Genomic DNA, 21,622 nt, shown 5'->3' on the forward strand with positions numbered 1-21,622 from the left:
CAACCTACAACCACCACCCACCCAATGAGAGCAGCATGGAGAGCAGTATGGCCCTTCCCATCTGTAGGGCTGGTGTCCGCCCCCAGCTCCAGCAACGCCTTCACAACCTCCATCTGACCCTCATGGGCAGCCAGTATCAGTGGGGTCACACCCTTGTGGTTGACGTTCAGCTGAAAGTGGAATTCAGCAGGTGTTATCATTCAACCAGAATTGGAAATTCTTGAAAATTAATCAAAATCATCTGATGCTCTAACTGTTTTTTTCTTATGTAATCTAATTGTATTATTTATAAATCAACTAATAAATCATTCTGTTTAAATTCATCATCCTTCCAGCTGCGGGAGAAGTGATTTTTCTCGGAATGAATGATCAAAACATATATATACAGTTCCACAGCGTTAGAAACTGGCACTAGTCCTATGGTCCTTGCCAAACTGCCCAATAGTTAAGGTATCATAAGGACTAGAAGAAATTTGCCCTTTTTAAGGATTTTGCTTTATGTTATCATTATAAGGACAAGTGGACGAAAACTATTAGTTTCTACCACTGTTCCACATGACCTCTTTTGCCCCCCGACCCCCCCACCACCCCCCCTGCACTCTGTGTATGTTGAGGCAGGACCTAAGGCTGTGGTGACCAAGGCAACCATACATCTAAGGCTGTGGTGACCAAGGCAACCATACATGTAAATAAGTGATATATAAGTCTCTACAATGATACAGTCAACAAGTCCCTAGCATCTTACCAGTTTAGGGGTTTTGCTGACAATGGACCTGACCATGCCAGCATCGCCTTTCCCAATTGCCTGATACATCATATCTGGGTCAGCGACAGTCATGTGCTGATGAAAATCTTTCATCATCATTGCTGCCATCAGCTTCAAGAGGTCGCCATGTGTTTCTACAAGGACAAGGGTTAGCTTAAAGGTCAAGGTCACATAATATATGCTTCCATGAAATGAAATAAAATGCATCCGGGAAAACCAGGCAATAATACAGATTTGTTTTTTCATTCTTTGTTGGTTGGTTGGTTGGTTCCCACACTCAGCAATATTCCAGTTATATGACGGCGCCCTGTAAATAATCGAGTCTGGACCAGACAATCCACTGATTCATATCATGAGCATCGATCCACGCAATTGGGATCGATGACATGCATTAACAAAGTCAGTGAGCCTGACCACCCGATCCCGTTAGTCGCCTTTTACGACAAGCATAGTCGCCTTTTATGGCAAGCATGGGTTGCTGAAGACCTATTCTACCCCGGAATCTTCACGGGTCTTTCATTCTTTGTAAAGTATTTTGTGGCAAATGACTGACAAAAGTAACCCCCCCTACCTGTGATCCCTGACCCAGAGGACCTGGGAGCAGACAAAGATTCCGCCAGTTCGAACACTCTCTCCCCTGGAGCTGGCACACAGCTAGCTGGGTTCAACAGGAACGTCCTCTTGCCAAACGCCACCACAACATCCCCATCGTCGTCGACCTTCACAACCTTTCCACACTTTCCTAAGACCTGAAATGGTGTTGGTTAAAGTTAGTCATTTCAAAGGGTGTCCTCGTTCAATGGGGTATCTAAATAATTCACTCTTGATTTTGCTTGATTTCATGTGACATGTGACCGAACTCTAATTTGATACATGTCAATCGTACTCAACAATTTCATCCCAAATAACCAGGGACTCCTTCCACAAAGCATTCTTAGCGATGAGACTGTCACAAATAAGGAAATACTTACATAAGGAAATAGCTGTATTGAACCCCTTGTGGGGCTGGCCCGAATTAGTTCTACAGAGATTGCTGTCTTTGCTGGGTAAAACATGTGTCATAGCGACAGATAACTGACCTGTTTCATGTCGGAAGTCCACTCCCCATGGCCATCTTGAAGAGCCTTGACCCGGTCTTCCTCGCTGATCAACTGGACAACCTCGCCTTGTTTCAAGGTCGGAATCTAGCACAACAGCTACACATTAATAGGTTGAACATTAATTTCAAGTTCAATTCATTAAGAGCCCAGGGTGATTCTGCTTAAGAATATAGGACCAGTGCTTGTCAAAGAAGGCAACCAAATAAATCAGGTGTTCAGGCACACTTGTGATGTCAATCAAAGGAATGTCTGGTCGACACTCAAATATTTACAGACTGCCTTCATACAGCTTGATTAGTGCTGTATGTTCAGATTAATAACAAAATAATTCCTACAGGTAAGGCATTTGCTGTTATTGTCCACAGTAAAATTTGATAAAATCAAATAAATTATGTCTGAAAACATGAGTCAGGCTTGACATTGCCATGGTTATTATTTTACAGTAGGGGTCAGAACTGTTTAGTGTCATATCTACAAGGGGCGGTCGGGTAGCCTAGTGGTTAAAGCGTTCGCTCATCACGCCAAGGCCCGGGTTCAATTCCCGACATGGGTACAATGTGTGAAGCCCATTTCTGGTGTCCCCGTTGTGATATTGCTAGAATATTGCAAAAAGCGGTGTAAAACCATACTCACTCACTCATATCTACAAGGTTCAAGATGTTTCTAGTTTAGAGCTCGAAGACACATGAATCTTTTGTTGGAAACTAATCAATCATTTATTGATGAATTCAAGTTACTGTGTCAACTACAGTGAACCATTCAAATTTACAATCATTTTTATAAATGTAATTGTGAAATTGTCATGGATCATAGTTGTAGAGGCTATTTATGTCACAGTGACGTCCAAGTCGGAATGTATCCTACCTTTCTCAGTGCTGCAGGGGTGAATCGGAACCGCATGCCCCCAAACTCTACAGTGGCATCCCCAGACGATGCAAACCCTTTCAGGATCCCGACCTTGCCGATACACTGATACAAAAAAACAACAAGCGTATATCAGGGACAGTTCAAACTACACCCATCAATCACTAGATTGTCTGGTCCAGACTCCATAATCTACAGACCGACATCATACAGCCTGAATATTGATGTGAAAAAACAAACAAGAAAACAGTGTTATTACTTTCCCCATTAGGCACATTAGAAGTTTGTTTGATCATATAGAAGTAAACATAAACTATAAAAAAGAGCCCCATAAAGCCTTATGAATAGAAAGAAAAAAATATTAAATGTGAATCTAAAATACACAAAAGTCCCTTCTCTGGAAAAAATAACTCTATCTTGATAAGTGCCCCCATTGCACAAAAAACATGGACCAAAGGCCGTAACTCAGTGGACAAGTGAGGTCTGTCATCTTCTGTGTGTAGCAGTCGAGACCGGGTGCTCAAAATAATTCAAGACAAGAAACAAGTACGAACAGCTAAGACGCAGATGACATCCTGCTCCACAAGCTTAGAAGTCAGCTTGGTGTCTACTTACATTGGCCATCCCTGATGTCCAGCCTGACCGGTCGCTCTGTAGAGCCTTGAGGGAGGCTGCAGGAACATGGATATACACTTTGTCTCCTACTTGCAGAACTTCCGCTTGTTTGACCGGGGTCTGCTTGGCACTCTCTGCATCTACGATCATTTCAAAATCACCTTGATGTGACCAATTAACATATCACTATTGTGGCAACCTCGACAGGGCTAATGAGGCCACCTAGACATAGCTAATGTGATACCTAGACAGTTTTATGTGACACCTAGATTGTGTAATATGACACCTAGACAGTGTAATGTGACACCTAGACAGTGTAATGAGACACCTAGGCAGTGTAATGTGACACCTAGACAGTGTGATGTGACACCTTGACAGTGTAATATGACACCTAGACAGTGTAATGTGGCACCTAGGCAGTGTAATGTGACACATAGACAGTGTAATATGACACCTAGACAGTGTAATGTGACACCTAGACAGTGTAATGTGACACCTAGACAGTGTAATGTGGCACCTAGGCAGTGTAATGTGACACCTAGACAGTGTAATGTGACACCTAGACAGTGTAATGTGACACTTAGAGAGTGTAATGTGACACCTAGGCAGTGTAATGTGACACTTAGAGAGTGTAATGTGACACCTAGACAGTGTAATGTGACACCTAGACAGTGTAATGTGACACCTAGACAGTGTAATGTGACACCTAGACAGTGTAATGTGACACCTAGACAGTGTAATGTGACACTTAGAGAGTGTAATGTGACACCTAGGCAGTGTAATGTGACACCTAGACAGTGTAATGTGACACCTAGACAGTGTAATGTGACACCTGGACAGTGTAATGTGACACTTAGAGAGTGTAATGTGACACCTAGACAGTGTAATGTGACACCTAGACGGTGTAATGCGACACCTAGACAGTGTAATGCGACACCTAGACAGTGTACTATGACACCAAGACTGTGTAATGTGACATCTACACAGTGTAACGTGACACCTAGACAGTGTAATATGACACCTCGACAGTTTAATGTGACACATAGACAGTTTAATGAGCCACATGGACAGTGTAATGTGATACCTTGACTGTGTAACGTGACACCCAGACTAGGTAACATGACCCACCTAGATAGGGCAGGTGCTCCTTGTAGTAATAAGTCCCGGGGCTCTGCTCTGTGTACTGCAGGTCAACCTTCCCTTGATAGCCCACTCTGTGGGTACTCACTTCACCGCTTGGCCACTTCACCTTGACCATGTTGCGTGTGGAGGGGGTGGAGACGCTGTTGATGAGGGTGATGATATCTCCAACATTCCCGGGCCCACCTGTCAACAAACTCTCACAATGATCACCCAGACAGCACAGAGGTCCTAACACAGCAACACTTATGTTGTGCGTTGCAGGTTATATGTTCATGTAGAGCAGGAGGAGGATTTTTTCTATTTCCCGCTATACAATCTCAATTATGATGCTTGCTACGATAAAAGAAAATTAAATGTAAAGGCAATAATTCCACTGAACTTAGACATCACAGGATAACTATGTCATGACGTAATGATACAACACAACCTGTTTTAGTCTGTCAGTTATGGCCCAATGAGCCAAGTAAATATCAGCGTTAAAAACTGGCACTAGTCCTGAAGTCCTTACCAAACTGCCCAATGGTAAAGGTATCCTAATGACTAGTAGAAATTGGCCCATTTTAAGGGTTTTGCTATATGTTATCATCATAAGGACTAGAGGACAAAAACTGTTAGTTTCTAACCCTGAATATTGTTCTTACTGTTGAAGGCGCTAGCCACTTAAAACAGACAGTCTGAACTCAGAAAATAATGTGATGAACCTGTACGTACTCAGCCAAAATAGCAGCAGCCCCAGATATTCAGAGCAGTATGTCTTGTAACATTTTTAACTTAAAGTTCGAACATGCGTTTGATACAAAGAAACTCTATAATCGCTACATTCCCCTATTGGCTACATGATCACAGTTGGTAGGTTTTGTCTTAATATGTGCTACACAGAACAGTGTAGAACAAAGAAGAAAACAGTTTTGCAGCACTTGTAAACGGTTATTTGGCTGCATGTAATCCGATTATGAACCAGTAACATTAACTATTATACTCCCGACTAGCGGTGTCACGATAAATCGAAATATCGATATATCGCTATTGGTAAGCACTTAAAGTCAATTAATCGATTGTTAAATCAGTTTCCGATCAATAGTATCGATTTCAATTAGGAATATCGATAGTTTCGATTGTTTTACAGTTTCAATAAAATACATGCAATGCTGTTCAAATTTGTTTTTCATTTGATCATGAGTGGTAGTAATTTACACATGGTAATGTCGAAATTTCTTTTTCTTAAATTATTAGGGTAAAGAAAAAACAAATCAGTCATATCTCAAACTCTTCTTTTTATTTGTTATGGTTATCACATCAAAGAAAACTTCAGTTCCAAGGTTTAATTCAACTCTAAAATCCATCTAAAACGATACACTGAAAACTATCGAAATTTATCGCAATAGTTGCTTGCAATATCAATAGTTATCACAATAGTTTCTTTCAATATCAATAGTTATCACAATAGTTTCTTTCAATATCAATAGTTATCGCAATAGTGATTTCCAGACCAATAGTCACCCCTACTCCTGACTAAATTTTTCTTGCTTCCAGTGTGGGGATCAGTCTAGGATGGCGCTGTCCACGTATCTACGGTTATGCATAAATATTCACATACCGTCTAGGTTGGCACTGTTCCAGTCTGCACCTCGCTTGACCTGCGACCCAGGGAACATTCCCATAGCCCGGATCTTCAGACTCGCAGAACGCTTCTTGACCTTCACACTGTCCACAGCAAGACATTGATGAACAATTATCCCACGACAATATGGTTAACAATTAATTAATTATTAAGTGTACTTTCCGTAGAAGATGATCCATGTTTTACACACACAGTAAAACCTTGTTAGTCTGGAACCTCACAATCTGATCGTATATTGTTAAGTACATCTATGGGCATATAAAAAATTTGTCTGTTGTCTAATGGCACACTAAGCAATACTCCAGCTATATGACGGTGGGCTGTAAATAATCCAGTTTGGACCAGACAATCAAGTGATTTGAGCATTGATCTAAACAATTGGGATATGATGACAAGCATTAACAAAGTCTGCAAATCTGATCGCTTTAGTTGCGCTTTCAACAAGCATGGGTTGCTGAAGACAAATTCTAACCTGGATCTTGACTTATGGTGCAGAAATAGGTGTGGACAAATTGGCCCTTTGAATGGTCCTGTCTTGACTGTCACATTTCACTGTGAACAGTTACTTATCAAAGAGGTAGGTCCTTGGTCAATTGAAAGCAACATACCCTTCAGAGGTGGGCGTATCATATCTCAGGAACTCGTGAGCAAGGTCGTGTTTGTCAGTGACGTAGCACAATGAGCACAGGTTGCATCGCTTGCACTTGGTACACGTCCATCGCATCCCAGCAATACCCTGAGACTCACATCCGTCACAGCAGACATCAGGGTGGCGGACTCCTGAAATACACCAACCAACACAAGATGACGAAAATACATACATGATAGACATGCATACACGAACCATCAGGTGGCAAACATCTGCATGTGTGTACCCCAAACAGCCTCCTCATCCTCATCAAGTGCAGATGGCTCAAGTGTCAGCATTTGCAGGACGAGGAAGGGTCATCAGGTTCAACATTTCTCAGATTACTATGCTTACACTTGTTGATATGGACCCTGTTGTGGACTAGATGTCAATCACACTTTCTTCTTAGTATAACATATATTTTTGAGACTTTCTTGTCTGACCTGTTACCAACACATGACGATAAAGACACTGTATCTCCAAATGAGGTAAGTGTTTAGTCATATTTCAATTCTCGGCCATATCTTATTTTCGATCCATCAGAGTCAGAGTAGCCCCATTGCTCAACACTTCCATGACTTCAAGGAGTGGAACAATAAATATTCGAAGCAATGGTTTTAGGAATTTTAGTGTTCTCAGGGAGCATCCATGGACCAATAAAATGGAAAGCATTCTGAACAATATTTGGACAGTGAAGCTGTGATTGTAGACGTCATACCTTCACTTTGAACATTACAGGATGGGTGATATCTTCTAGTCTGGGTTTTCTTGATTTTCAGAATGTTGCATGGCTCTTTTTCAATATTACTCAAGTAAAAAAACCTTGTTCTTCTATCGGATTGAAAGCGGTTGAGAATGCCATGCCTTCATATAATATTCGCTTTTACTGAAGCCTGCACATTTAGTTGGGATATAAACAATGTATGTCTTCATAATCTCTGTTTCAGACAGGATCACATAAATATTGTTGAAACTTATTGTATAGTCTGTGAGGATTAACTGGGACATGCTGCAACAATGTTTGAAACAACATGAGTGCAGAACCTTGCATTAAAATGGCCATTAAAAAAAATGAAACATATATGCGTTCAATTTGACGGTTGCAAATTCGTTTGGGTTATGATATTACAAACACCCCTGTACTGCCCATGCTTGTATCTTTGTTAACCACATGGTTGCATGAAGTCTGACTCTAAAATACATCTACTTTGTTGTTCGGGAGCTTCATATTGGCAGTGAAAGTGGAAAGAGAACAAAAGTCATCTCAACCATGTGTGTCGTTTGTGTCGTTTGAGACGAATCAAGAAGATCTTCTTTCTTCCACACCATCTTGTATTCATCCCCAAGGGAAGTCACTCTCATCGGTACATCAACATCATCAATAAAGGCCAATGAGATTATCTCCCCTTGACCGTTCCCCGACATAATGGCATTCTTACTTATTTTTGGTTCCCATCTCTCTGAACCGGTTCTTTGGCATGGAGAACTTTCTTCAATTTCTGGGTCGGAACTATCTTTCTTGTTGCAAGAGATGCATTCCAGCCTGCTATATAAAATCGATTTTCCTTTCAAGGGGTGAGAGGCGGTCTGGTAGCCTTGTTGTTAAAGCGTTTACTTGTTACGCGAAGACGTGCCCGATTCCCGACATGGGTACAATGTGTGAAGTCCATTTCTGGTGTCCCCCGCTGTGATATTGCTGGAATATTGCAATAAGCAGTGTAAAACCATACTCACTCACTCACTCATGGAGGTGATGTTTGTGGTCAAAGGGAAATAATTCAGCATGGTAAGTAGACTGTGGTCCTGTCTCGCTAAAAACACTGAACAGTGGAACCTTTATTCTTGGTAATTTCAAACGGAGTTACGCCCTTTCTGTAAACCCCCTTCGTGTTCCAAATGCACTTTTTAACTGCGACTGTACTTTATCAAAGGTAATTATTTGTGTTCAGAAAACAATATCAGACTCGTATCCTGTCCTAAGTGCTTGTTGTGAGGCAAGGAGCGCAGGAAAACCAGTTTTAAATAATGTGCGTGCTTGACCGTACGCAAGTTGTGACGTCGTTCGACCTTGTAGCAAGGGAGATAACTTGCAATTTCTAAGCTCCTTCACAGTGCGTGAATGAGCTATCCCAAGCTCCTCACAGCGATAGTACGTTCCCGGAGCTCTCTATATACCGAGAGTGTAACGAAGGTGTCACGCGCTGGGAAGGAGCTTGGAGCTATCCCTGTGAAGAGACTGAGTTTGCCTATAGAATTCGGATCAATCCAAACGATGTGGGGAAGTTACTTCAATACACTGTATGGAGCTCATACAAGGGACTTTACTCTTATTTATAAGTAATATATAAAAATATGATTATATCTCTCAGATCACAAACTGCATTGATTGCGCAGCGCGACACGGCTTGCTGTCTTTACATCAGACCCCGCTGGCAGAGTGACATTTCAACGACGAGTATATAAACGTTTGTTTCTACTACTATCTTGATTCATTGTTCAATTTATTGGGATCATGTGACGACATTTTACATTACACAACAGACCTACCTGAAATATCAAAATTTAAGCTTCTGACGCCTTGAGACAAACGTGGCACAGTGAATAAATATCATAGTTACCGATTTACCCAAAAGCATGTTTGCACAAAACACAACTCACACTTTATCATATAATGGATGGGTTTCTCGGCAGGATAAAGCTAATGGATAAAAACGATATATATGTCATTTGCGGATAGAGATGCAAATATCAAAGGTCAAGTATGGACTACTTTCAGTGTTAACAAACAAACATGGCGTCGCCCTTGTCATTCGGAGATCGAGGAACCATAGTGAATTTGGAGAAACTACAGGGATAGTTGCTATCATTACCAAAAGAACAGTCTAATACCTAAGGCTTGGTTGGTTGGTTTGTTGTTTAACGCCACACTTAGCAATATTCCAGCTATATGACGGCGGTCTGTAAATAATCGAGTCTGGACCAGACAATCCAGTGATTGATATCTTGAACATCGATCCACGTAATTGGGATTCGATGACATGTATCAACCAAGTCAGCGACCCTGACCACCCGATCCCGTAAGTCGCCTTTTACGACAAGCTTGTGTGTTTGGGGTTGGTAAATATCCGGTATAAGGAATATACACTATGTATTCCTAATACAGGATATTTACCATCCCCAAACACACTCGCGTGATAACCTCTGTTGATCGAAACTTTGACGTCACAATATATTTTGTTATAATCGCAAGTAATATGCAGACGACATTACGTATATTTTAGGATTCATCAATCATAAGCCAAGCAGTTAGTAGCAGTAAGGCCGCCTTTACTTGTTTTAGTGTTTCTCTCCTCCAGGTATGTTTTTTCCAGAGGGGGGCGGTGGGCCGCAAAAGGGAAAAAAGGGTTTCTTACAGCAGAATACCTATTCAAGGCTTTGACGATCTATACCAAATATTCGACGAATCAAAAATATGTCTCGTCCACTATTGAGACTCAGAGCAAGCTGAACCCGAAAAAAACGAAATTTATACACATTGTGGAAACGATTTAAAAGTGGAAAACACATGAAGATTAAAAAAGGTAACCATCACCATAAAGTCATTTTGTAGTTGAAAAACATTCTTATCATTTACCTATTTTAAGTCATGAAACATAACACTGATTCGAAAAAGTTCCGAAATCCCGTTAATTTGAAACAAATTTGTATCTTCTGTCGGGCAAAATAGAACTGGATACTATAAATTAATAAAAAAGGGAAAAGAATTTCTACACAGGTTGAGATCTAGATATGTTAAATAAGTTTGGATGTTGTAAATAAGAACGACAGGTGGACCTGATCTAGTTTAATTAAGTTTTACAACAACGTATTGCAAAATATTCTTTCCTTAGTGAAGCCGATTTCATAGTTTAAAACCATTCGTGTAATATATTACTACAATATTAACATGGATTTTATATTCAATGTTTGTTTTGGCTTTTCACGGCTGAACGAAATTAGGACTACAATTTAGTAATAACTTCATTCGACTCATGTCCCGTAAATCCCAGAACTGTTTATTAATAACAGGTTTCTGCAAGGAATATATGAATCAGGAGGTCTTGAATCTTCATTAAATAAGACGGTATCGAAGCACGCACTGGTGATTATTTCTAATTGTGGTAACTGGCACAGTTGCCGTATATATACTTATGTAAAATATGAGATGAATACGTTTCATCAAGAATCGGCATACAAAATTTAATACAGATGGACGGCGATAATTCAGAATAAACAAAACAACTTCTTTTCTTTCTGCGGGGGGGAAATTTCCAGGCGGCGGGAGATGTGTAACAAAAAAATAAGAAAAGACGCCCTAACTCACACTCCAGCGCATTGACGACTTGGCATGATTTATACAACTGCAACAGGCTAATTTGCATATCACGTGACCAGATTTTCCCGTTGTTTGTAAAATAAACGCGCTTATTGTGAAATCAGAACAGACTGTCCTAATGCAAGCTTTTTTCGGTGGCCTCAATATTGTTCAGCTTAATAACATAGATATCTTACTAAAACTACATTGAGGAGCATGACAAGATATCTTTATACATCAAAGATCTACACAGGGCTTCGATGACAGCACGTGGAGCCGAACAACCAATGTAAACAAAGGATTAATACGCAAATGGAAATAGTTGTTTACGTTTTAGGATGTTTTCTATAAGAAAGTTAACCATTTCGTGACATATGTTTGTCTTATTGTGTAGACTTTTCAAAAATGAAACGTATGACAAACGTTTGTAATTTGTTGAAAGGAGATGGGACATTTACAATCCCAACATTTCGCTGGCCTGTAGCAGAGGTACTAGGCGTGTCAGCTGAATGTGGGAGGAAAGCCCGACGTGATGGTCTCAGACGTTTACCACTTCGGTGAAACCCACGGGTATGATACTGACAAACCTAGAACCATTATCGGGGCGAACCGGGATTCGAACCCACAATCATAGGTTTCTGGCGTGCCCAAAGGGACGCAACTCTGCACAGCGAATCGCGGCGCCTTAGCCGACTGGACCACCCGTGCCCCCCAATTACATAAGACCAACGTATGACATCACATTATCGAGGTGTAAGAAAAATATGTCTTCACACATCCAACGTGACATATATCACAACGACTCTGAAGGTCAGAAGTGCAGCCATGATAGTAAACGTGGGCTCCTTGCCAACACTTCAACACTGGGTAGCTATTATCTGGCCTGTGTCAACAATGGCATCGCACAATGTTTACAATGTTCGCACACTGCATGATATGTAACATCTGATATGTCACGCATGCGAGATATATACGAGATGCAAGACGAGTGAGTGTGTTAAAATTTAACGTCACATCGGCAATATTTCAGCCATATCGTGACGAGAACTGAGACAAAATACATCGATTTAGATGGAATAAAAACTGTCAGCGAAGGACAGTAGAATAACTTGAGTATCACAATTTCGATTTTAAAACTAGTTGAGAACATTTAAAAGAATACATTTTCAATCAACAATTCAATATGAAAATAGATCACAAGCAACCAAATTTAAGCCACCTTACTAGGAGTGAGTGAGTGAGTGAGTTGGTTTTTATGCCGCTTTTAACAGTATTCCAGTTATATCACGGCGTGTCAGCTTAATGTGGGAGGAAAGCCCGAAGTGATGCAGGTCTCAGACGTTTACCACTTCGGTGAAACCCACGAGCACGGGTATGGTGCTGACAAACCTAGAAACATAATCGGGGCGAACCGGGATTCGAACCCACAATCATAGGTTTCTGGCTTGCCCAAGGGACGCAACTCTGCACAGCGAATCGCGGCGCCTTAGACGACTGGGCCACCCGTGCCCCCCACCTTACTAGGAACCGTGGGGACTTACAATACTTCTGCTACCTGCACGGCTCCCCAGGATTTACACCATCCCTTCAGCTGCTGGTGATGGTACAACTTTCTTTGAATTATGTGGTTTTATATATCCTCTCAAGGGACGATGGAAGACGAAAAAGTGATCATGTTGTTCGTGCTGTTCTCATGGTGTTCTGAAGCGTGCTTCATCTGCATTTTAGTTAATATATAGCTAGAATTGGCCTCATATTATTTTGCATGTTTGTTGGTGTCAATGCCAAACAATATAGTTTTTAAATATTTGTAAGTGGACAATAATAATTTTACAAACTATGATTTAATCATCAACATAAAATACTGAAGACAACGATGCGAAATCATTGACATTGTTCAGCACACTAATACAACACAAAACCCGACCACTCTTTTATCAGCTAATCAGGAAACAGTACTCTGCTAGTAGGCGTGGTCAAATGTATTTTAGGTTTAGGGAAACAACAGGAAAATAGTTTGCTTGTCACAATCCACATAATCATTTTCAATTATATGTACATGGACATTGCTGTGTAAGTGATTAATTCTCAATCACCAACAACCCTTATTTTCTGTAAGAGGGGCACGGCGGCGTTAAACCCGATTCACTCGTTCATTATTTGCTTTAACAACATTATGAAATGGAAATCCTATGTAGAGTGAGTGAGTGAGTGTTGTTAAACGTCTCAATCCATGTTCCATCTACATCACGGAATGGCCCGGGATTGACATTTCAACAGGACAACGCTCGTCCTCACACGGCTAGGGTCGCAATGGATTTTCTTCACCATAACAATGTCATGTTACTGCCATTGCCTGCAAATTCTCCAGATCTCTCCCCAATAGAGCATGTGTGGGATGAAATGGAGCGCCGTCTGCGTCGTCTTCCACATCCTCCAGATAAAGTCCGTGACTTGGCACAGGATTTGAGGAGGATATGGCAGGCCATTCCCAAGGCCTTCCATGCCCATTTGATGGACTCCACGCGCCGCCGTTGCACTGCTGTGATTCACGCACAGGGTGGTCATACCCGTTATTGACTTGTGACTTTGCCGTTTGACCCCCTACTCCATTTTGATCTTCTGACGTCATCGTAACAGATGTTGTTCAGGTCCCGTTGACATTTTCTTATGGTCCGATCATTCAGCTGCTACAGCGTCTGCATCATTTTGTTCTTGCTGTGTTGTATTTCAATCCAGGAATATATGTTCTCCGTGCACAGTTTCTTTATGTGGCTAGTATAGATTAAAAGCGTCTCGTGCCACATGGGAGCAAATTAGAACTTGTTTAAATTTCCACTCTACAAATTTGAGTAATCAGATGCAGGACATACAATTGTGAGCCTTTTGTACTCCCATATCTCCTACGTTTATTACACAATCTGTCAGGCAAAAAGAATATATTGTTTCATGAATTGTTTCATTTTAGGTCACCAGCCAACATTGGCATATACATTCTTTTGTGTGTGTGTGAAATACATACAACCGTCCTACAATGTGTGAAGACCCCCGACCCAGTTTCTGGTTTCCCCCGCCTGTATATTGCTGGACTCAACGCATCTTCCCGAAGCAAGGGAGTTAACTGACTATAAAAGTCCCGTTTCCACCCTTGCCGAACTCGGCTGGTATTATGGAGTTAGATTTTGGCTGGACTAACGAGTCTCTGTATAGTCCAATTAAAATCGCGAACCGATATCGAAACCCGGTTCGTAAACTGTCATGCAGAGTTCGGTCGATTGCAGGAATTGCAAAGCATGTCCACGGCCAACTCGTTGTCAACAGATATTTTCCAAATCTGTTCAAGTTTTTAATATCAAGGTTCTCACATGATTTGATGCACTTCCCGTTTTATCATAATATAGATTGTCGATCAGATCGTCTTGTCTTTTGTTTGAAACAAATGCAAGTGACACGAGAGGTGGAATCTGATTGGTTCATAAGAGAGGCAGAGAAGGGACATAACTCGCAACAGCCACTGGTGGCGCTACAAACGAGTCCAGGAATTCCAGCCCAGTTCGACAAGGATGGAAACTGGACTTTTAAAGTCAGTTAACTCTCTTGCCTCGGGAAGATGGCCCAACGCGGCGTAAAACCACACTCACTAACATATAACCGTCCTATCTAATGGACTCATAAGTTGGGGCAATTCTACTGGAAGTTACTGTTGAGAAGGACGAAGACGGTCCTGTCACTTTTAAAACGAAGTTATTGTAGCGAAAGGGTATTTATCATAAGTGAGGTGAGGTGAAATGGGGTTTAACGTCACGTCCAAGATTATTGCACTTACATAGCGACGTGCATGCACGTGTGTGTGTGTGTGTGTGGCTGCTTGTACTAGTCCGGACTGATGCCGATTTATAGTGCTAGCCCACTGAGATACCATGCCGCAGTTTAACATGAATACCCCACTCAGACACAGTATACTGACTCCGAGCTGACCAGTCTTTGTTTTAGCCCCTTAATGCCGAGCGCCAGACAGGGTAACAACAAGTACCATCTTTTAACGTCTTTTGGTATGACGCGGCCGGGGATCGAACCCCGTACCTTCCGCTCTCCGGGTGGATGCTCTACCACTAGACCACGGAGGCGGTCTTATCATAAGTGAGTGAATGCGGTTTTACACAGCTTTTAGCAATATTCAAGCAATACGACGGAGGAGACACCAGAAACGGGCTTCCCACATTGTACCCATGTGGGAAAACGAACCCATGTTTTCGACGAGACCAACGAACACTTTAAACAGCAGGCTATCCCAACGCCCCTATCATAAGTGAGATAATACATTGGATAATCAACAAGGCTGCCAACACGTAATCTTACCAATTGTAGCGTTATCGAAAATCCTGAGGTCGTGTTTGCCGAACTTTCCTATTCGACACATGCATCTGTCGCCGCTGTCCCAGAGAACCTCGCACGTGCCCTCGCCGCCCACGCTGGCCACCGTGCCCACGTGACCTTCACCTCCATCACGGTCTTCACTCGACCAATCAGGGCCTCGCAAGACGCGGAGGCCTACTGACATATTCTTAGGTCAGTGGGTCAAGGTCAGAAGGAATATTCTGCAATCATACAAATAACTAGAGTTGTTTGTCCTTCCCAAAATGGAGGCAGAACCCTTCACTAATATTTCTTCAAAGCCCCAATATCATAACATATCAGCAGTCCAAAACATTGAATTTATTTCAGCCCTCGATATGACCTTAATCGAGACAAGTAAAGTTGTAACAGTGTCTGACAATAAATGCTACACTCTCTTTTCACAATAACATGAATACCGATCTGGCCATGTTATTGTTAGAAGGGGGAAACCGGCATTGCTGCCTTACCACAAAGAGGCAGGATGTCTTACTACCAAGGGGCGTGGATGTCTTACTACCAAGGGGCGTGGATGTCTTACTACCAAGGGACATGGATGTCTTACTACCAAGGGGCATGGCTGTCTCAACACCAAGGGGCGTGGATGTCTTACTACCAAGAGGCATGGATGTCTTACCACCAAGAGGCGTGGATGTCTTACTACCAAGGGGCGTGGATGTCTTACTACCAAGAGGCGTGGATGTCTTACTACCAAGAGGCGTGGATGTCTTACTACAAAGGGGCGTGGATGTCTTACTACCAAGAGGCGTGGATGTCTTACTACCAAGAGGCGTGGATGTCTTACTACCAAGAGGCGTGGATGTCTTACTACCAAGGGGCGTGGATGTCGTACTACCAAGGGGCGTGGATGTCTTACTACCAAGGGACGTGGATGTCTTACTACCAAGAGGCGTGGATGTCGTACTACCAAGGGGCGTGGATGTCTTACTACCAAGGGGCGTGGATGTCTTACCGCCAAGAGGCAGGATGTCTTACAACCAGGGGGCGTGGATGTCTTACAACCAAGGGGCGTGGATGTCTTACGGCCAAGAAGCAGGATGTCTTACAACCAAGGGGCGTGGATGTCTTACCGCCAAGAAGCAGGATGTCTTATAACCAAGGGGCGTGGATGTCTTACGGCAAGAAGCAGGATGTCTTACAACCAAGGGGCGTGGATGTCTTACTACCAAGGGGCATGGATGTCTTACTACCAAGAGGCGTGGATGTCTTACTACCAAGGGGCGTGGGTGTCTTACCGCCATGAAGCAGGATGTCTTACAACCAAGGGGCGTGGGTGTCTTACTACCAAGGGGCGTGGATGTCTTACCGCCAAGAAGCAGGATGTCTTACAACCAAGGGGCGTGGATGTCTTACAACCAGGGGGCGCGGATGTCTCAACACCAAGGGGCGTGGATGTCTTACAACCAGGGGGCGCGGATGTCTTACTACAAAGGGGCGTGGCTGTCTCAACACCAAGGGGCGTGAATGTCTTACAACCAAGGGGCGTGGATGTCTTACTACCAAGAGGCGTGGATGTCTTACAACCAAGGGGCGTGGATGTCTTACAACCAAGAGGCGTGGATGTCTTACTACCAAGGGGCGTGGATGTCTTACTACCAAGGGGCGTGGATGTCTTACTACCAAGGGGAGTGGATGTCTTACTACCAAGGGGCGTGGTTGTCTCTCTTAGTCGTTGAAGGGACCGGTGCCCAGTAAAAGTGGTAGACGTCTACGATCTGTGGCACCATGGGTTTTCCTCCGAGGCGCGCTAACACAATGACGCTGTAGAGAAAGGCCAGCCGGCTTAAACTCCCCATAAGGACACAATGTATACCCCCTGCCACGAACTCGCTTGACTGGTCACAACGATCGATCTGTTGTTAAACCCCACCGACAAGATTGGTTTGTTGTTTAACGCCGCAATATTCTAGCTACATGACGGTGGTCTGTAAATAATAGAGTCTGGACCAGACAATCCACTGATTGATATCCGATGAGCATCGATCCACGCAATTGGAATACGATGACATGCATCAACCAAGTCAGCGAGCCTGACCACCCGATTCCGTTAGTCGCCTTTTACGACAAGCATAGTCGCCTTTTACGGCAAGCATGGGTTGCTGAAGACCTATTCTACCCAGGAATCTTCACGGGTCTCACCGACAAGAGCGTGTTTCTTGTACAGTATAGCATTCAATAGGGACACTAGTAACTTCGAATGAGAGTGTAACCTGGTCTACAGGGGCATTTATATGTATTATAGCCGGGTTGGCTCTCTACCAAGGGGTACTTTGACACGTTTACAGCTGCTCACTGGGTGAGCGGTGTGTAATACAATATGGCATTCCTAAGAAGTTTATGATAAAAACCACACACGACTGTGTTCAAACAGTTTTCCTTTTTTGATCGGCACTCTCTTAAGTTGAATATATTCCTTTAGATAAATTGTTAGAGTTAGAATTATTCCTATAATTCTAGTCGGAAATATTTATCTGTATAGCTATGCATGAAAATAAACTGAAATACTCCGTCAATATGTATAATACAATACAAGTGACGACATAATGCAGACAGCAGCATATTACGGAGTGTGGCGTTAAACAACCAAAACAAACATGCTTGATAACGGTAGTGAGGTGAGGTGAAATGGGGTTTAACGTCGCGTCCAAGATTATTACACTTATATAGCGATGTGCATGCACGTGTGTGTGTGTGGCTGCTTGTACTAGACCGGACTGATGCCGATTTATAGTGCTAGCCCACTGAGATACCATGCCGCAGTTTAACATGAATACCCCACTCAGACACAGTATTCTGACTCCGAGCCGACCAGTCCTTGTTTTAGCCCCTTAATGCCGAGCGCCAGACTGGGTAACAACAAGTACCATCTTTTAACGTCTTTTGGTATGACGCGGCCGGGGATCGAACCCCGGACCTTCCGCACTCCGGGCGGACGCTCTACCTCTAGACCACGGAGGCGGTCGGATAACGGTAGTAGCATCTGTACCATAACATCACATTGGAAGAGAAAAGGGACTTAAATTCACGTATTCTGTCTTAATTTAAAAAGCTTTTAAAATACCAATTAAATATATTTCTTTGTTCATTCCGGGCAGGGGATGCGATGCGGGGTCCGACGTGATATATCTTGAAACTAAGTTAATATATATTTTTTTAAATAGATATAATAAATAGATGTAATTTAACTGTAACAACCCAGCTTCCTGCTTTTTGAAACAGTGGTTACATACATCATGACAGAATGTATGTCCGGTCCATCAAACGACCAGCAGTGAACGGATACAAGGCCTTACATCAAACCGAGATACCACTAGTTATTCAAAAACTGTAATTTTATCTAAAATTAATATACTGGTAAATACTAAATAGCACAGAGAGCAAAACTGTCCGAGAGAAGATAGGATTGGAACAGTATCACAGTATATAGCACTCTTATCAAATGTGGAATTATTGTTGAGTGTTATTTTGCCACATATCATATGAAACTAATTATACTGATAGCAGTATCATTGTGACAATCTAACACACTTTGCCTGAAATTGTCCCTTCGTTGGATTTAACATGTTTAATGTCTTCCACTATATTTGTCAACATATATATATTTTGTTTGTAGGAACAGGTTTTCCGCTCATCGTGTATTTGTTGTGTTTTCATTCCCAAACAGTGTAGGGGTGTTGTCCTTCATTCCCCCAGGCGTTATTCCCTTGACACAGCGGACAAATGCGTCACAAAATATGTTATTCAGCTGAAATGTGAATAACGACAATTGACAACATTAAAGGGAATATTGCTCCCCTAAATAGCGTTATAACGAGGTATGAAACATAAAATGATACGCAATATGTAAACATATTGGCCCACCCAATTACTTAATATTACCTCAACACTATTGATCATAACATTTCACTCTTTGGTTTGCAGAACAATAGATACGACCACGTCGACAGAGCTCTATTTTTAGGACAAAGGTAAGATATCGTACTTATTATGCGTCACACTGGCATTGCAGTCAGTTTAGTTCAACGACAATGATAAATCTTGCCCTTCACAACATACACGAGATCACCGTCGTTTTGTCGGGTTCCGATTTCAGTGTAGCGTCGCACAAAGATGAGGCTTTCCAAACCCTTTTTGTATTCGTTCTTCAGATCACTGAGACGATACAAACACGTGCCAATTGTTCTTGTTTCGACATCACATGTAATTTGTCAATCTGTGATCACTTGATTAATGGTAATACGTACTCACCTCGCTGCGAAATATGTCCACACAAGGAAGTGTAACTGCCCTTGTCAGGGTTATTCAAGACAGGTGGGTTTTCCCCACAACTTTCGTTTTACTATTTTGAGGTTGTGAAATTGGGTTTAACGTCACGTTCAATAATATTGCACAATGTAGCGACGTGCATGAATGTGTGTCTGTGTGTGTGTGTGTGTGTGTGTGTGTGTGTGCGCGCGCGCGTTAGTGCTTGTACTAAACTGATGCCGGTATCATTGTGCTTGCCCACTGAGATACCATGCCCCAGTTTAACATGAATACCCCACTAAGACGCAGTATACAAACTCCGAGCCGACCCAATCTCATTAAAATCAGATCTAGGTTCTCGCTGCCGCTAAACAAAGACTTTGTTTAGCGGCAGCGAGAACTAAGATCTTATTTTAATGAGATTGGAGCCGACCAGTCCTTGTTTTTAATCCCCTTAATGCCGAGTGCCAGACAGGGAAACAACAAGTATCATCGTTTAACGTCTTTTGGCAATATCTTTTAAAGTACATTTAAGGGCTAGTTAGTTACAGTTATAGTTACTAGTTATGGCGTCTTGTCTTACGTTTGCACCTAAATTCCCTATCAACTATATGAGATTCAACACTTTGGGATTCCAGGTAAGAATATGGTCCCCAGAAACCTATGTTTGTGGTAAGATGGGGGGGGGGGGGGGCAGGCCCCATGACTTAAGGATGCTCATAATGTCAACCATTTAATTATTATATCTGACCCAGACTCAATTTTCAACAAGCCAATGTGATAAAACTGGCATGTTTGCTGAAGACATGGTAAATAAAAGCTACTAAACCATCTCCATAATCATACGAAATGTCTGCCTAAAGTATAGTCAATTGTATGATTCCAACTATTTCATAAGCAAAAGTGCATGAATCACTGTAGTGATGATACCAGGTGTTTGACAAAACGTGAGCTATCCTTCCCAACTGGAGGCTCCCATCACAAACACATGCAAAGGCAAGTCAAGTGTTCACCTGAAAAGAAACACTGGATCATATCGTAGAAGTCAAAATAGGGAACTGCATGCACAGTCAATGATGGTCAAATTTGAAATACCAGAACACATTAGGAAAGCCTTGCAAAGTCCTTGAATGTTGTAACAACTTTTGAGCAAGAGTAGTAAAATGGAAACAACAAACAAGCTGAAATGACGGCTGATGAAACTTCCAGTGGTTGACAACACAATCATGCCAATGCCATATATAAGATAGCAAGGCAATAACAAACATTGTTCTGTCATGACATCATTTCTGGAGATTCGAACATGCGCTCGCAAGTTGATTTTTCGGAGGTGAATGTCTAGCGAGTTGTTCCCCATAGGTGTAGCTGGACAATGCAGATAAACACAATGGTTGAACGATCGCATTCCAAACGCGGGAGAATAATGACAATCAGTTTGGGGTGAAAAGGTACAGGTAATCGATGTGAGGATTGTGAAAATATTCGGGAAATACCAAAGTGCATAAAATGGACGTGACCAACATTGCAGATGTCAGATTCTATTGAGGGAGTCATCATTATTAAATTATGCATAATTATTTAAAGCTTGTACATTTTGTCATCATCCTTAAAGGGTCTGTACATAAAATTGTCATCTCATATAAGAAATTAACGACTCATCATTGATCGTTCATTAAATCAATCATGGTTTATTCTCCCTGCAGTATTTTAATGGACCATAAACAACTCACACTCATCGTTGATTTCTTAAATAGATAGAGATGTTGGTCCATAACACATTGCTATTAAACCAGACAATCAGAAAAGGATGGCAGGGGAGCAAGGTTGTTGTCTCATGTTGATGTGGCCTGTATTTTCAAAAATACAGTGG

At 42.1% G+C, this 21,622-nt stretch overlaps 1 protein-coding gene across 3 annotated transcripts in view; it reads right to left on the reverse strand.

Annotated features, from left to right (window-relative positions):
• LOC139477735 (E3 ubiquitin-protein ligase MIB2-like) overlaps positions 1-19,796 on the reverse strand; it is a 32,755-nt gene extending 12,959 nt beyond the window's left edge. The window contains exons 1-11 of one of the 3 annotated variants that reach the window (XM_071260133.1): positions 19,756-19,796; positions 15,451-15,689; positions 6,718-6,889; positions 6,086-6,192; positions 4,474-4,671; positions 3,346-3,485; positions 2,731-2,835; positions 1,846-1,950; positions 1,338-1,515; positions 746-900; positions 22-170 (exon numbers count right to left, since the gene is read on the reverse strand). In XM_071260133.1, the coding sequence (XP_071116234.1) occupies positions 22-170; positions 746-900; positions 1,338-1,515; positions 1,846-1,950; positions 2,731-2,835; positions 3,346-3,485; positions 4,474-4,671; positions 6,086-6,192; positions 6,718-6,889; positions 15,451-15,652 (1,511 nt within the window). In that variant the 5' untranslated portion in view covers positions 15,653-15,689; positions 19,756-19,796. Of the gene's footprint in view, positions 1-21; positions 171-745; positions 901-1,337; positions 1,516-1,845; positions 1,951-2,730; positions 2,836-3,345; positions 3,486-4,473; positions 4,672-6,085; positions 6,193-6,717; positions 6,890-15,450; positions 15,690-19,563; positions 19,654-19,751 lie in introns of those variants that run through there. The other 2 variants (XM_071260134.1, XM_071260135.1) reach the window with 2 other exon arrangements.
• Positions 19,797-21,622: the final 1,826 nt, after the last annotated feature.

Source organism: Haliotis cracherodii, unplaced genomic scaffold (genome assembly GCF_022045235.1).
Source record: "Haliotis cracherodii isolate W230 unplaced genomic scaffold, xgHalCrac1.p SCAF_35, whole genome shotgun sequence".
In the NCBI taxonomy this organism is placed as follows: Eukaryota; Metazoa; Mollusca; class Gastropoda; order Lepetellida; family Haliotidae; genus Haliotis; species Haliotis cracherodii.